The sequence below is a fragment of the Lepus europaeus genome, chromosome 11, assembly GCF_033115175.1.
Source record: "Lepus europaeus isolate LE1 chromosome 11, mLepTim1.pri, whole genome shotgun sequence".
Classification (NCBI taxonomy): domain Eukaryota; kingdom Metazoa; phylum Chordata; class Mammalia; order Lagomorpha; family Leporidae; genus Lepus; species Lepus europaeus.
This window is the reverse complement of record NC_084837.1, coordinates 35699427-35717514: the sequence shown is the minus strand read 5'-3', so window position 1 is coordinate 35717514 and position 18088 is coordinate 35699427. Positions and strand designations below refer to the sequence as shown.

At 39.9% G+C, this 18088-nt stretch overlaps 1 protein-coding gene across 2 annotated transcripts in view; it reads right to left on the bottom strand.

Annotated features, from left to right (window-relative positions):
- Positions 1-249: 249 nt before the first annotated feature.
- The window catches only part of FBXO33 (F-box protein 33), a 37817-nt gene continuing 19978 nt past the window's right edge, over positions 250-18088 (bottom strand). Inside the window, exons 2-4 of one of the 2 annotated variants that reach the window (XM_062205223.1) lie at positions 4820-4930; positions 3624-4309; positions 251-2317 (exon numbers count right to left, since the gene is read on the bottom strand). In XM_062205223.1, coding sequence (XP_062061207.1) covers positions 2046-2317; positions 3624-4309; positions 4820-4930 — 1069 coding nt within the window. In that variant the 3' untranslated portion in view covers positions 251-2045. Of the gene's footprint in view, positions 2318-3623; positions 4310-4819; positions 4931-18088 lie in introns of both variants that reach the window. The other variant, XM_062205224.1, reaches the window with a different exon arrangement.

Sequence of the window (18088 nt, the reverse complement as noted above, 5' to 3'; positions counted from 1 at the left end):
GGTTTTATCATTTCAATAATGTAGTCTAAGTGTACAATATACTAGGATTTTGTGCTAACCAGTCTAATGTCTGCTTTAAAGCTTGTATTCTCAAGCTGAATTTTTTAAAATTAAAAACTATTCAGCCTGTAGCTTTATGATATATTCCTAAATCTACGCATTATTGCACCTGAACATAATAGGAGCTAACATATGATTGTACACAATGTAAGGATTGTTGCAGTTTATTTAACACTAAAAGTTTCATGCTTCATGTACAACAAAATATATTACAATAATCAGTTTTTAATGTTTTATTCATTGATTAAAAGAATATACATTTAACATAAACCATACAACATCAGTCATCAGGTCAAACATTCAGCTGGTTTCCTTACAGTTTCTGTCAGGAGTTATTTTATCTGATCACATTTACAAGATAAAATCTCACCACATCTGGCATTTACACACACTGTGCCAGTGGATTCACACTACTGATGTACATATAAAATCCGCATGGTATGTGCTCACTGGAGACAAAACAGTGCACACCTGTCAAAAGGTCATTTTAATATAAGATGGTAAAACCATTTGTAAAACACATATAAACTTTTTCCATAAATAGAATCATATCTGGACATCTGTTGCATAAATTGTGTTTCCAAAGCTTACAATATAGCAGCCAGGTCTCAGCACTGCTGGGCACCCACGTTGGCTACTTACTTTATTATTGCAGACTGTCCTATAACATTAAATGCACAACATTCGTACCACTTAAAACTGGGGTCAGGTGGAAGTCTCACAGAGACCACGTCTGTACCGCGGTTGCCCTGAAACAGTTAAATCGGCTTTTAAAGCCTCTCAGATATAACAAGGTTTTAAAACATACTTCATGGAATGTTCTTCATGTATTATAGCAGCTCATACCTGTGATAGAACAAGCTTTCAGTTTTTCCTTTCTTTCCTTTACATTCACTATTCACAGTGAAACAGGTGCATGGTTTTTTTTTCTTTTTTTTTGTTTTGTTTTTTTCAGAGTTCTGAGGTTGCTGACTGAGCCACAGCACAGCTGTGTACCACAGGTCGAAATTCGACCTTAAATATTACAATCTAGCAGTATCCGGCTGGCCAGAGTGGGCCGGCCCCTGCCAGCATGTGGGCACTTCTTCATTTAAGTCTATTCTTTGGCAGCTGACACGCGTGCTGACAGAGAAAAATCCAGTGACTTGTTGCTAAGGATTTCACGACTAATGTCTGCTTTACAAGCATGTATGTTTACAACTCTGTAGTTTTATTCTCTTTAGGAGGTTTTACCCTGGAATATATAGTTTCTTTTTTCCTCCACTATTTGAAATCTGGGCTAAAAAGCTAACTTGAATATGTAATATAATTGATGAATAAAATTAGGTTACAGTTTTAAAAAGTACAACAATTCAGTTTTTATGTTCATCTAAATGCATTTTTTAAAAAAAAGGATTAAGCAATGTTCTAACCTAGTAATACACAAATTCAGAATGGTAATTGGTGATCAACTATAATATGTATAATGAAAATTAAAGTTGGCTTTTCTGTTACAGATAATTCATTTGGGATATTACTCTCCCTTCTCCCATTTCAAAAATAAAAATGAGTGAAATGCTATCTGAATGCATGGATGCAGTGCATTGCATACAAATCCACCAGGCTACGGATATATAGCTTTATATGTATAAAAATATTTTGGCTCCTGAGCTGTGAACTCTGACAAAAATAAAAATATCAAAAAGGCAGAGTAACTCAGTGAAAAATTAAGTTAGCCAGCAACCTCAGACAACCCTTCGGTTGTATATCCTTAAGGTTTGGTAACAAGTCCATTAACCGTGAAAACCCTACACATTGTCACTTTGAACTTCTAAACCAATACCTGACTACGTTCTTTGATCAAGAAGTAGAATATACATATATAATTCTATAAAGCTAATACTGATTAAGCACAGCACAAAGGGATTAATTCACACTACTGGAAAAAAAAACATAATAGGACCCTACTTGCATATGTAACCACAGGAATAGTACTTTAAAAAAAGCTAAATGTCTTCACTGAAGCTTTGCATCTCTCTGTAAAAATGGCGATTTGGTTCAGTGAAGACACTGAGTGATTCAATGTCCATGACTGCGTGCCAAGATTGACCCAAGCCCAGGGATACCTGCTCAATAAGGTTATGTACTGGATCCACATCCTGGTCAGCCAGTTCACCTTGGTCAAAATCAATGCTTTCTTCGGTGACTTCAAGCACTTTTAGATCAGAGCCACGAAGACGGGCAATGGCAATGAGGTTGTGTGCCCACACTGTGTAACCTTAAAAATAAGCCAAAGACAACACTGTTATTTCCTGGCATTTTATTTTCTTGTCAGTTAAGTCAGATTTCTCATTGTTCAGTGCTTCTTGTGAACCTTTGAATTTGTATTTCACTTAGCAATTTGGTCCTTTTCCTTAAAAAATATACTGAAATTGGAAAAGAAAACATGATTTTTAAGTACAGATTTTTTTTTTTTAAAGGCTAGAAGTATGATACAGTCCTCAGGAACACCAATGTGTGTGTGTGTGGTGAATAATCTAGTAGGTGATGTAATCCTATTCTGATACTGTTTCATTCAGTAAAATAGAAGACACTGAGTTTATGTAAAATACAAAACAGTCATGGGAATCATATGTACCAACCTCAGATTAATGGTTACCTCCTGTATTTAACATCTTGTTTCTTCAAAGAAGATAAAGGGCATTAAAAAGACTGCTTAAGTGAACCTTTAAATAATGTGACATTTCTTTATTCCTCACTTTTCTTAGTACTTTCTTTTTTATTTTTTGGACAGGCAAAGTTAGTGAGAGAGAGACAGAGAGAAAGGTCTTCCTTTTCTGTTGGTTCACGCCCCAAATGGCCGCTATGGCCGGTGTGCTACGCTGATCCAAAGCCAGGAGCCGGGTGCTTCCTCCTGGTCTCCCATGTGGGTGCAGGGCCCAAGCACTTGGGCCATCCTCCACTGCCCTCCCGGGCCACAGCAGAGAGCTGAACTGGAAGAGGAGCAACTGGAACAGAATTCGGTGCCCCGACTGGGACTAGAACCCCGGGTGCTGGCGCCACAGGCGGAGGATTAGCCTAGTGAGCCACGGCGCCGGCCTCTTAGTACTTTCTAACTGATCTATTCTATTCTTTGCTACTACCTCTGGATGACTGGCCAAATCGTAAGCAAGGATGAAAAGCAAGAGATACACATTCTCACAAGTTCAGGCTAAAAAAATTTTCAAAAATCATGAAACAAAGTTACTTTCTCTTCCTCCTGTGCTGTTTTTAGCAGTCTTGTGACTGGAGGAAATACTTATTTATGTTTTTTTTTTTTTTTACCTAAATTAATTTCACATGCCATTTCTGTGAAATCCCACACAGCAGAACAAAAAGTAAGAGAAGCTGGAGCAGGACACTTAGCTTGATGTGATTTTCCTTTTGTAAATGATGTGTTTTATAAACTTTAAAAAGCACGAAAACAGCCAATTAATATATTACAAGATTTACTAACATTATAAAGGTCATTGCTATCTTTTTAGTGGCATAAAATGTTTTAGGTATAATGCTGATATAGAATTTTAGTGAACAAAACCACATACCATGAACTGCCAGAAGGGAGAGTTTTGTGCACCTCCATGCTAACAAAACCAACGGATCTTCATTTCGGTTGTCACTAAGATCTGGAAAGCCAGATGTGTCAATTACATCATTCATCAATATAAAATGTGTGAGGAACTTGTCATATTGCCTGGATATAAGGTCAACAATAGCCCCTGAAACACAAGTGATGTAGCTATCAAAATGAATTCTCTCTAGTGGTATACTGGGTTTCAGAATCTTTAACATATCTTCACTCTTGATATCAAATGCCATTATGTAGACACGAAGACTGGCGCTCTTTCGTAACAGGGCTTTCCAATGCTCATCATTTGGCATGTTGTCTAGAGACTTGTGCATCACAGAAGCATTGTGGACCAGGAGAGACAATCGCTGCAAAGGCACATGGTTGCTGTCAGTTAAGACTCTTGCCATTTCAGCTGTAAAGTCACAGAAATCCAGGGCAAGTGAGCGCAGATTCACAAACCGCTCCAGTTCAATTGCAGTGATAAGAGTGCTGTTACCAGGAACATTGTTGTCCAGTAAACTCAGGTGCTCCATTGTGTTGGCAATAGAGTTAGGGAGAGATGACAGTGAAGTTGGGGTTACTATTTCCAGCATAAACCCACAGGACAGCCATTTCAGTTGCCTACTATTACTCAATATTTCTTCAAACAGCTGCTGAATTCTATAAGGAAAACACATGCCACAATGGTCTCATTAACATTTAGCTCTACTCTTTTAATGCTGACTTTTGAAAATAGGCAATAAATGGCATGCACTGTTGAGATACATTTTTCCTCATCAGCTATTCAATCCACAACAAATACCGTTAAAATCCACATTAAAATGTAATTAATAAGATGGCTTAACCACATTATAAATGTTCTTCATCCACAGAAATTAGAATTTCACACCAATTTGGTAGAAAAGATTGATGACATCCAACTTCTTGTTATAGCAAAGGCAAGTTCAGAAATAACAATTTTAAATAGAAATATCTAGCAAGTTATCTGATTTGTCTTAAAGGTTTATGACATTGAGTTGTATATACTTATCATTGTGTTTCACAGTTAAGACATTTCCAGGACATGTTCATTTTAGAAAAAAAATCATTGCTGATTGTGTCTTATAATTTCTCAGAAAAAATGAGAATGACTATTAATCTAAACCCCTTTCCACTAACTAAATAACTTACTGCTTAATTTTTTTGCCATCAGGGTCCACCTTACTGAGGTATGTACTTGACAAACTTCCTTGCTGTTGTAGAACGCTTATGTCTCCAAAAAGACTAAACTTCTGGAGGTTCCTACAAGAAAAATGATTTAAAATGATTTTCTAAATAATACAAAGATAAAAATATGCAAAAGGAATATTCTAGAAAAGTTTCCATTTTATAATTCACTTAGAATCAAGTCATTTCAGATTGCTTTATGTGTACAATGCAAATCTGTGTGAGGAACAGCATAAGGTTTAAAGAATGAGAACTGGTTTATAAATATAGGTTCAGTATTTCAACGACTATGGAATAAAGTCTTGCAATGTGCCTAAGACTTCTTCATCAGCAGTAACTATACCTACCTTATTGACTTTAAGGATGAGTAACAAAATGACATAAAGAACAAATTCTAAGTTTTATATAGATACTAATTACAGCATAAATTATATTGTAATTATCAACATGTAATATAAAAATTTCTCAAACCAGTTAACTTTGCCAATGGCACAGAGTCAGTCTAAATGCTCAAAGGTGGGGGTACTGCCCTGAAATTATCTTCTCAGTAAGAAATATCCTTTGACTAAAATCTTAAGACCCTTCTCCAGTTTTATGAGGTAGCAACAAAAACTTAGTTTTATTTTAAATTATAAAACATCCTTTTTAAAAAATTATACAAGTTTAAAAAAGAAGGCTTAAATAAAAATACCAGTTCTTGAGAGTATGTCATATTTTCTCCAAATTAGCAACCACAATGTCACGAAAAAGCCCGAAGAGACTAAAACTTAGCTTGGAGAAAGGTAATGTATTCACTCAACCAAATTTTCAGAGGGACTAAGTACCAGGTGCTGTGTTATATGTGAATGACTTTACAGGGATCCAGTGCTGTGAATGACAAGGATATGGTGCCAACTATCAGGGGAGTTATTTGTCACTGTGTAAGTCAGAGAAAGATTCCCTAAATACACTGATTAAAATGGATCTTAAAGATAAGTGGGAATTTACCAGAAAGAAGGTAGGAAGACAGTGTTACAGGGAAGTGGAAAATCATTTGCAGAGCCCCTGAAGTTGCAGGTGACAAAGTGAGCTGAAAGGAATATGGATGAGAAGAGAGTGAGTAAACATAAAATGAAATGAGGCTATCAACATAAATGGGGGTTCTGCATCAAAGAAAAAGTTCTAGTTTTGTCTTAATAATAGAGAACAGCCTAAAAATGTTTTCAAGCATTATTACATTTGTGTCTGGAAAATATTACTGTAACATCAGAACAGCCTGGAAGGACAGCAAAGTCAAGTGGGGAGACAATAGGAGAGTATTATAGTAATAAGATGGGAGTTGGGGCAGGGGTTGTGGCATAGTGGGTAGAGCTGCTGCCTGCAGTGCTGGCATCCCATATGGGTGCCAGTTCGAGACCAGCTGCTCTACTTCCCATCCAGCTCCCTGCTATGGCCTGGGAAAGCAGCAGAAGCTAGCCCAAGTGCTTGGATCTTTGTACCCACGTGTGAGATCAGGAAGAAGTTCCTAGTTCCTGGCTTTGGATCGACCTAGCTCAAGCTGTTGCAGCCATTTAGGGAGTGAACCAGTGGCTGGAAGATCTCTCTCTGCCATTGTCTCTGTGTAACTCTGCCTTTCAAATAAATCAATAAATCCTTAAAAAAAAAAATAAGATGGGAGTTAACAATAGCTGGAGTCGGATGTTGGTGTGGTGGAGGTGGAAAAATGGATGACTTCAATATTTAGGTATGATGTGTAGGAATGGGTTCTGTGTCAGCTATAAGGGTGAGGAAGACAGACAAGAATCACTACCTAATTTTCTGGATTGTGGAATTGCACAACTGGTTGATCTTAGTGGGATAGGAACTACTAGAAATGAATTAAAAACTAATGGGGTGTTGGGGCCGGCACTGTGGCGCAGTGGGTTAAAGCCTTGGCCTGAAGCACCGGCATCCCATATGGGTGCTGGTTCTAGTCCCGGCTGCTCCTCTTCCCATTCAGCTCTCTGCTGTGTCCTGGGAAAGCAGTAGAAGATGGCCCAAGTGCTTGACGTGGGAGACCTGGAGGAAGCTCCTGGCTCCTGGCTTCGGATCAGTGCAGCTCCAGCCGTTGCGGTCATCTGGGGAGTGAACCATCGGATGGAAGACCTCTCTCTCTACCTCTCTCTGTAACTCTGTCTTTCAAATAAATAAAATAAATCTTAAAAACAAAAACAAAAAAACTAATGGGGTGGGAGAAGGGGAGTGGCAGGCACTGTGGCAGTGTATTAAGCCACCGCTTGGGACACCTGCATCCCTCACTGGAGTGCTGGTTTAAATCGTGGCTGCTCTGCTTCCAGTCGAGCTCTCGGCTAATGCATCTAGGAAGCAGCGGATGATAGCTCAAGTGCTTGGGTTCCTGCCATCATGATGCAGGAGACCCAAACGCAGTTCCTGGTTCCTGGCTCTTGACTTCAGCCTGGCTCAGTCCCAGCTGTTGTGGGCATTTGGTGGGGTGAATCAGCTGATGGAAGACCTCTCCTTCACTTGCCTTTCAAATGATACAAAAATATCATTAAAAAAATTGAAATTTTTTGGGGTGTGTGAAGGTGAGGCATGGAATAGATGATGAACTCCATTTTACACATGCTAACCGTGAAGTACCCTTAAGATAGTCTGTTGATGACATAAAATGAGCAATGTGATACTCAACAGCTTGCTTTGTTAAAAAGGGCAGAACAACATAGTGAGAAAAATATATATGAGGAATGCTAGCTTGTAAACAATCTCACATATATCAAAAACAAAAATATTAAGAATCCAAGTGGTAAATTGGAAAAGGTTATAAAACAGCCAATTCAGAATATTTCAAGGAAAACAAGAGATTCCTAATGGTGGGGCAAACATTGCAGTGCAGAGAGGTTAGGCTGCTGCTGCTTGCACCACCAGCATCCCATATCAGAGTGCTGGGTCATGTCTTGGCAGCTCCACTTCTTCTTCTTCTTCTTCTTCTTTTTTTTTTTTTTTTTAAGATTTATTTTATTTATTTGAAAGAGTTACAGAGAGGAAGAGAGAGAAAGGGGGGTCTTCCATTTGCTGGCTCATTCTGCAGATGGCTGGAGCTGCACTGATTGGAAGAGGAGCAGCCAGGACTAGAACCAGCACCCATGTGAGATGCTGATGCTTCAGGCCAGGACTTTTTTTTTTTGGCCAGGCAGAGTTAGACAGTGAGAGAGAGAGAGAGAGAGAGAGAGAGAGAGAGAGACAGAGAGAGAGTTACAGACAGTGAGAGAGAGACAGAGAGAAAGGTCTTCCTTCCATTGGTTTATTCCCCTAATGGCCGCTACGGCCGGTGCTGCGCCAATCCAAAGCCAGGAGCTGGGTACTTCCTCCAGGTCTCCCATGCGGGTACAGGGACCCAAGCATTTGGTCCATCCTCCTCTGCCTTCCCGGTCCACAGCAAAGAGCTGGACTAGAAGAGGAGCAACCGGGACTAGAACCTGGGGTGCCGGCGCCACAGGCGGAGGATTAGCCAAGTGAGCCACAGCGCCGGCCCTCAGGCTAGGACTTTAACCTGATGCGCCACAGTGCCACGGCACTGGCCCCGGCAGCTCCACTGCTAATCCAGCTTTCTGCTTATCCTCCCGGGAAAGCATAACATAGGCTACATAGTTGGACCCCTGTAACTCATGTTGGGAGATCGAGATGGAGTTCATGGCTCCTGGTTCCAGTTTGACCCAGTTGTAGCTGTTGAAGCCACTTGGGGAGTGAACCAGCAGATGCAAGATCTGTCTGTCTCTTCCTATCTCTGATGTTCTTTCAAATAAATAGGTAACTAAATCTTTAAAAAGATTACTAATGGAAATAACAATTATTTCATGACCTTTAAAAATAATTTTAGTTACTCTAGTAACTAACAACCAGAAAAACTGCATTCTTAAACTCAAAGGCAGACATCAAACTTTAAACAAAAAAAATTTTCTCCATTTACAAAAAAAGATATAAAACCATCTTGAGAGGATGCCTACCATATAAAGGACAAATAACTGTTTCATTTAAAGCATTTTCTCTCTTACTCTAAAGTTGCCACCACATAAATAATTGCATAGAAGTTAATTTATTTCTTGTTATCTTCTCTAGAAAAAAATAAGAAATTTAAATATTTCTAAATGAATATTTATTTTTGGAGAATGAGTTTTTAAGATACACAAAATTAAATTCAAATTTAATATATTTAGAGGAGTCATACATCAATATTTTTCTCCCTTAAATTCAATATCCATCAGTTACTATTGTATATCCATAATGCTGCTTTCATTTTTTCTTTTATAAAGGTTGAGGGACAGTGAGAAGGAGGGGTGAAGGGAGAAAGAGTGAGCGTGTGAGCACACATAAGTGCTTCCACCTGCTGATTCACTCCCCAAATGGCCCCAAAGGCTGGCCAGGGGCTGGATCAAGCTGACGCTGGGAGCCACGAACTCTATCCTGGTCTCCCATGAAGGTGGCAGGGGCCCAAGTATCTGGGCCATCTTCACTGCTTTCCCAGGTACATTAGCGGGAGTTGGACTGGAAGCAGAGCAGCTGAGACTTGAACTGTTGCTCTGATATGAGATGCTGGCTTTACAGGCAGTGGCTTAACCCACTGTGCCACAATGCTGGCCTCGGAGACGTTCTTTCAACAGGATTAAACTTTCATGAGAACGGTCCTCCTACTGTAAATAACTGTACAAACATATGAAACTGTTTTCAGAAACTAGACAATAAGTAACACAGCACTGTGATCCCTGAAAGATGGGAAAAAATAAGGTGAGTGCTGTGATTCCCTCATAGTACGGCCTGGAGTTTCCTGGTTACAATGCAGGGCAGGGGAACTAAAAGGTACCCCAGTACTCTCCCAACTTGAGCAAACAGACTAAGGGGAATCCTTAGGGCACAGTACAAGAAACTTGGCTGAGGGATGAGGGATCAGCAAAGATTTTACTTAGGTTTTTTTTTTTTTTTTTTTCTTCCACATTTAAGGGGTGAAACTGCAAAGGTCTAGAGATATTACCTCTGGAAAGCAACAGAGTACACAAACTGGTGAAAATGTTCCCATTTGCCAGAGTTCAGCTATCTTGTAATCAGGCACATTGGACAACATTCTCAGAAAAGTCATGCCTCAAAAGTGGAGACTAATTAGCTTTAGGTGGGGCCAGCGTTGGGGCTTAGCTGGTAAAGCTGCCACCTGCAATGCTGGAATTCCATATGGGCGCTAGTTTGTGTCCAAGCTGCTTCATTTCTTAGCCAGCTTTTCCTAACTGGGAAAGCAGTGGAAGATGGCCTAAGTGTTGGCCCCCTGCACCAATGTGGGAGACCTGGATGAAGCTCCTGGCTTCAGTCTGCTCTATCCCCGGCCGTTGTGGCCATTTTGAGAGTGAACCAGTGGATGCAAGATTTCTCCCTTTCTTCAAATAAATAAATAAATAAATCTTTAAAGAAATTAGCTGAAGTGTGCTTTGGATTTGCCTCAACATAGCTTAAAAGTAAGCCTCAAAGGGTGGAGGTTTAGCCTACTGGTTAAGATGTCCATGTTCCATACTGGAATGCTACTTAGAACACCATCATATACAGGCTAAAGTATAAACATAAAGATCAGCGGAACAGAACAAAGAATCCAGAAATAGACCCACGCATACAGGTTTTGTATCTATATAATGGATAAAAGATACGAGAAATGTAATAAAAATTAGCATTTTTGAAAAAGTAGAAAATCAATTCCATAGAAAAATTCTTTTCAAAAATAGTGCTGGGACAAATGAATCCTTAGCTCATACCATATAAAAATTATCTTGAAATGGGTCAACCATCTAAACATAAAAGCTAAATCTATAATACTGCTGAAGAAAACATGGGAGAAAAATCCTAGAGATCTTGGCTAAGACAGTTTTTTTTTTTTAATGCAAATATCATGAGCCAGTAAATAAGGGAAACTGATAATTTGGTCTTCATTACAGTTACAACCTGGGGTGGGTGTTTGGCACAGCAGTATGGACACTGCTTGGGATGTTCATATTCCTATTGTAGGGCCTGAGTTTGAGTGTCCGCTCTGCTCCCAATTTCAGATACCTACTAATGGGCACCCTGGTAGGCAGCAGGTAATGGCTGAGGTACTTGGGTCCCGGCTACTCATGTTGTGTTTTGGCCCAGCCCCAGCTGTTGCAGGTATCCAGGGAGTGAGCCAGTGGTTGGTATATCTCTGTCTCTCTGCTTTTCAAATGAATCAAATAAAAACAACAAATACTTTAGACATATTTAAGAAGCTTTAAGACACTTAAGAGGTGAAGAGGCAAGGTACAGATTACAGAAGACATTTATAAGACATATTTAAAAAGCTCCATATTCAAAATACATAAAGAAATGTTACAGATTAAGCAAATCAGCCAGTGAAAATATAACATATTTGAAAAGATTACACCAAAGATACAAAAACGCAAACTCCACATGAAAAGATGCTTGATCATTCATCAGAAAAATGCAAATTAAAAAAAAATTTAAAACCTTAATGAGATATCATTTACACTCTTAGAATGTCTAAAATTAAAAAGGAACAAGATTCCAAGATGGTGGATTAGGGAACGACATACTGCACCAGGTTGAACAGAAAAAAAAAAAAAAAAAAAAAAAAGGTGTAGGAAGTGTACTCTTGGGAGAACTGGACAGAAAACCACACGGGAAATCTTACCAGAGGAAGAGGAATGCCGTGCACCTGTGTGGAGGGTGCAGATGCACAGCACAAGCACAAACACAAGCACAAGCACAACTGCAGCAGCTGAGAGCTGGAGCGGGTGGCAGCTTGGAGACAGATGTGAGACCACACTGCAGCAATCTGTGGTGATACAGCCGGAGGGAGAGCATGGCGGGAAACTGGACTGGAGCCCTGGGGGCTAGGGGTTGTGCATGGTTGCCTGCAGACCCAATGGAAGTAGAGGGGGCATGTTTATCTCGCCCCAAATTCCCCACAACAGTGCCCGATACCCGGATGAGAAAGCATGGGCACCATTCTGGGTTTGGGCGGGAGCTGCGGAAGACTTCATGCACGTACACAGAAGCTGGCTGAGACAGGACACCATCTTCTCAGCAATACTGGCGGCAGTGGTGGGGAGAGAGTTACATTTGGCTAGTGGCTCTTGTATACACGTGTGAACCAGAGATTCTAGTGGAGGGAACATCTGCAGTCCCTACTGACTTCGAACCTGGCTGGGAGGTGGATGGGCAACCACATAGGACAGTGAGGTGCCTGCAGCCTCTCAGGGTCAAAATACCTAGGTGGAGCTGTCTCAGGGAAAAAAAAAAAAAAAAAGGCAGAAAACTTAAAAAACAGTGTTGGAGATTTATGAGATAGTATCAAACGACCCAACACAGGGGTCTTTGGAGTTCCTGAAGGTATGTAAAGAGAGAACTGCCTAAAAGGCCTATTTAGTTAAATAATTACAGAAAAGTTCCCCAATTTGGAGAAAGACTGAGATGTCCAAGTAGAGGAATCACAGAACTCCTAAGAGACATGACCAGAAAAGATCTTCACCATGTCACATTGTAGTCAAACTGTCGAAGGTAAAACATAGAGAAAAGATTCCAAAATGTGCATGACAGAAATGCCAGATAACTTTCAGAGGCTCTCCAATCAGACTCATAGCAGATTTCTCATCAGAAACCCCACAGGCTAGAAGGGAATTGTGACATACAGTCTCACCATTTAAAAAAAACCCTGTCAATCCAGAACACTGTACCCTACACAAAGCTCTTACTTTATGAATGAAGGTGAAATAAAGACCTTCCAGATGGCCCAACTGCTTTGTTTCTTGCCACTCATGTGGGAGGTGAGGCTTCAGTCTGGCTGAGTTGGGGCTGTTACAGCCATGTGGGGAGTCAACCAACAGATGCAAGATCTGTCTCTTTTCTCTCCTCCTCTTTATGATGTTCTACTTCTTGAATGAGTAAATTGGTATTTAAAAAGTACATATGAAAGAATCTGTCCACTCCTTTAATTTTCTTATCCAAACTTATCTATCCCTCCCCAATCCAATAGCTTCTACTAGCTGGAATCTATTCACTGAGTTTTGCTCATCATTAAACTCAAAGTACATAGATTACTTGACAACCACTGATGATGTTGAAAAACATCAAATATTTGCTTGGTACAAATAATTTAAGTATTTATAATTTTTCCATATACTGATCACACTGCTGGCCTGAATGAATGAGTGGTACAATCAAAATAAACCACATTATAATTAGCAAGGATAATGTTATTTAAATTTTTAAACAGTTGCCCAGGAGAAATACAGTGTTGAAAATGCATTGAAAGGCAAATCGGGTTATAAAATACAATTCTTTAAGTTCCAGTTTTCTAATCTGTAAAATAAGGAAGTTTCTAAGTTATTAAAAAAACCTTTTAGCAATATCTAATTTCTTTTTTAAACATCACAGTAGTCATACAATTTTTAATCCTGCTCTAAGTTTGGTTAAGTCATTTTTCAACTTTAAAATTACCCCATTCTGTAAATTCAGTCATTGAATTTTTTTTTTTTTTAAAGATTTATTTATTTGAAAGTCAGAGTTAGAGAGAGGTAGAGGCAGAGGCAGAGGCAGAGAGAGGTCTTCCATCTGATGGTTCACTCCCCAGATGGCTGCAATGGCCAGTGCTATGCTGATCTGAAGCCAGGAGCCAGGAGCTTCTTCTAGGTCTCCCACGTGGGTTCAGGAGCCCAAGGACTTGGGCCATCTTCTGCTGCTTTCCCAGCCCATAGCAGAAAGCTGGATAGGAAGTGGAGCAGCCGGGACTCGAACCGGTGCTCATATGGGATGCCGGCACTGCAGTCAGTGGCTTTACCTACTAGGCCACAGTACTGGCCCCAGTCACTGAATTTTGATATAAAAGCACTGAAAGAGAGATGGGTGTTATGGTGCAGCAGGTTAAGCCACTGCCTGCAATGCCAGCGTCCCATGTGAGTGCCAGTTCACCTCCCGGCTACTTCACTTCTGATCCAGTTCCCTGCTCACTTGCCTGGGAAAACAGAGGAAGATGGCTCAAGAGCTTGGGCCTGTTCCACCCACATGGGAGAACCTGATGGTGTTCCCAGATCCTGGCTTCCACCTGGCCCTGCCCAGCCCTGTCCATTGTGGCTAGTGGGGAAGTGAACCAGTGAATGGTAGATCTCTGTCTCTCATTCCCTCTCCCTAAATTTGCCTTTCAAATAAATAAATAAATAAATCTTTAAAAAAATTAAAAGCACTGAAAAAAATCATTCAGTTACAAATAAACAGAGTAAATTAAAAGCTATGATTTCATGCTACTGTGTTCATCCTCTCCCATAAATTAAGCCTTTTGTCATTTAGGCTCATACTATCATTGATCTTTTTTTGGTTAATCTTTAAATTCAACAACTGCAGCAAACGCCTACACTGTTAGTTAATTCTATTTTCTCAGAATTTCTAAGGCTTATAGCCATTAGTACTATTAATGTGAACAACAATTTCAATTATAAGGCTACTCTAATTGTTCTTGAAGTGAGCTTTTTTTTTTAATAGATTTTAAAACATTATTTATAAGAATTTAAAAAATTATTTATTTGAAAGGTAGAGTGACATACAGAGACAAGAAAAAGAGAGATTGAGATTGTCCATCAACTGGCTCACTCCCCAAATGGCTGCAAAGGCCAGGGCTCAGCTGGGCTGAAGCCAGGAGCCTGGAATTCCATCTGGGTCTCCCACGTGGGTGGCAGGCGCTCAAGCACTAGGGCCATCTCCCACTGCTCTAAGCACATTAGCAGGGAGGTGGGTTGGAAATGGAGTAGGCGGGACTTGAACTGGTGTTCATATGGAATGGTGGTATCACAGGCACATTTAACCTGCTACACCACAACAGTGACACCTACAACATACATTTAAACTGAGTTATTTTATCCATAGATTCAGCTTCCTGCCAGTGCACCCTGAAGGAGACCAGGATGGAGTTTTTGGCTTCAACCTGGCCAAGCCCTGGCTATTGCACGCACTTGAGGAATGAACAGTAGATAGAAAATCTTTTTGTCACTGTCTTTTAAGTAGATGGAAATCAATAAACATTAAAAAAAAAAAAAAGAACCCATTGAGGCCCAAAGGCCTCCAGGAATATTAAAGCACATACACACATACAAACCAAAAACCAGATTCTAGTAATATTTACCATATTTAAGAATGGTTACCCCTACTCATAACTTCCAAGTTCTAAGAGCCACTTCCCTCAATATATTTAGTTAATACAGCACAAGCATCTTGCAGACAATGACAGAGATTATTATTAAAGGTTAACACAAGGGGCCAGTATTGTGGAATAGCAGGTTAAACCTCTGCCATGCAATGGGGGCATTCTGTATGAACAGCAGTTTTGAGTCCTGGCTGTTCCACTTATTATCCAGTTTCCCGCTAAAGTATCCGGGAAAGCAGTGGAAGATGGCCCAAGTACTTGGGCCCCTGCACATACATGGGAGACCCAGATGAAGCTCTGGGTTCCTGGCTTCAGCCTGGCACAGCTGCTGACACTGTGGTCATTTGTGGAGTGAACTACCAGATGGAAGATACCTCTCCTTCTCTCCTCCTCTCTAACTCTGATTTTCAAATAAATTAAAAAAAAAAAAACTTTAAAAAAAAGGATTGTATAATAGTAGATAAAAAGGAGAAGCAAAATTTAGCATATTTTTAGAGTTAATACACAATATATTTTAGGCATATCACTGTATTTGTCCATTTGCTGATAAGCCTTCCAATTCTGAAAAAATGATTTTTCTATTAGAAATGTCACCTTTTAACTAACCTAAAGCACAACTGTCAAACACAAACAACTAAATTTAAGAAAACACACACACACACACACACAACACAGAAGTTATCAGGAGTTTCCCAGTCTCAGTTCAAATACAAATTCTTTGGCAATTCTTAACTTTGTCACAAATAAAGCATTTGATATCCTCAAAAAATTTCTTTGAGCTCAACCTTTTCTTCATATTTATCCCCTTAACCCCAACCCTCACCCCATATATGCAGAGGGTTATTGTCTACTTGGTTATCTCTCCAAATAAAAGAGCTTTGACACTTCTTGTTTTTTTCTGTTTGTTTTTGGAGTATTGTTCATATCAGCTCCCAGAGTCATGACAAGTTTGGATTTTTAAACCACAATTTACTTTTATATTTTCAGGCTATATTTATCTATAAAACTTACGGAAATATCGAATAATACTCATCAAATAAGTAGCTTTCATTTAGTTTGTTGGGTTCTTGGATTGCTAATTTTATGTGGAAATAGCATTGAGGCAAGTCAAGTATTTATTTTCTTTTTAATGAAAATTCTTGGATTCTGGGGTTAGCAGCCCTTTGCATATGAAAATATCTGTAAATACAAGGAAGTGCATACAGCTGAAATTGAAGGTCATTTATTTCAGATTTCAGCTGAGAAGTGAGTGGAAAGTGTGTGGCATATAACATGTTTTTGTCTGTTGAGAATGCAGGCCTAATTAAATTCTGGCATTTTAAAGTCTGATTATTTCTTTGAATGAAACCAAGATAACTAATTCTCATTTCTTGAATGAATACACAATGCTGACCAAAATATAAACTATTTCAGGGCTAAAAATCTGTTTCAGTCCACTTTCCATTGCTATAACAACATACCCGAGACCAGATAACTTATAGAGAATACTGGTTTATTTAGCTCCCAGTTCCCGGAGGATGGGAAGTAGAACATGTCTAGTGAGGGTCTTCTTGCTGCATCATAACATGTCAGAGGGTATGACATGGCAAGACAGAGCAAGTGTGCTAGCTCATGCCTCTTCCTTTTCTTACGAAATCATTAATGATATGATGCAGTCACCAGCCTTACAACCTCACCTAATCTGGATTTTTCTCCCACAGGCCCTAACTCCAAATACAATTAGTATATGTCTTTGGGGATAGTTTCCAATACTTGAACTTTTTGGGGACACATTCAAATATAGCATCATCCTTTTGGTTATGTAATTCCTCTGAAAATAAACTCAGAAGATGCTGATATAAACACTTTTTACAGCATAATTTTCAACATATATACCTATCTTTTTTAGAGCAGTTCTAAGTTAACAGAAAAACTGAACAAAATATAGATACTTCCACGTATTTCCTACCCTCTAATATGTGTATAGCCTCTCCCATTATCATGCTCTGTGAGAGTAGTGTATTTGATACAACTGATGAATACATAAACATATCATATTACTCAAAGTCAATAGTTTACATTAAGGCTCACTTCTAAAAAAAGATTTATTTGAAAAACAGATTTGCAGAGAGGCAGAGTCAGAGACCAAGAAAGAAAGAGAGAGGGAGAGAGAGAGAATGTTCCATTCGATGGTTCACTACCCAAATGGCTGCAACGGCCAGGACTGGACTAGGCTGAGGCCAGAAGCTTCATCTGGGTCTCCCACATGAATGCAGGGGCCCAAGCACTGGGCCATATTCTGCTGCTTTCCCAGGCACATGAGCAGAGGGCTGGATAGAAAGTGGAGCAGCCAGGATATGAACTGGTACCCATATGGGATGCCAGCATTGCAGGGGTGGTTTAACCCACCACACCACAATGCTGGACCCCTCTAGGGGTCACTTTCAGTATTGTACATTCTATATAATGTATCAAAAAAGTAGTTTCGGCCGGCGCCGTGGCTTAACAGGCTAATCCTCTGCCTTGCAGCGCTGGCACACCGGGTTCTAGTCCCGGTTGGGGCGCCAGATTCTATCCCAGTTGCCCCTCTTCCAGGCCAGCTCTCTGCTATGGCCCAGGAAGGCAGTGGAGGATGGCCCAAGTGCTTGGGCCCTGCACCTGCATGGGAGACCAGGAGAAGCACCTGGCTCCTGGCTTCGGATCAGCGAGATGCGCCAGCCGCGGCGGCCATTGGAGGGTGAACCAACGGCAAAAAGGAAGACCCTTCTCTCTGTCTCTCTATCCACTCTGCCTGTTTAAAAAAAAAAAAAAAAGTAGTTTCACTGCTCTAAAAGTCCTCTGTGCTTCATATATTCATCTCTTTTCGCCCAGCTTCTATGAAGCACTAATCTTTCCATTGCCTCCAATGACTTTTCCAGAATATCACTTGGTTGGAATCACACAGTATGTAGCCTTTTCAGACTGGCTGCTTTACTTCATAAAATGCATTTGAGTTTCCTCATGTCTTTCCGTGAGATAACTTTTTTTTTTTTTGGTAACTCATTTTTTTTTCAGCACTGAATAATACTCCATTG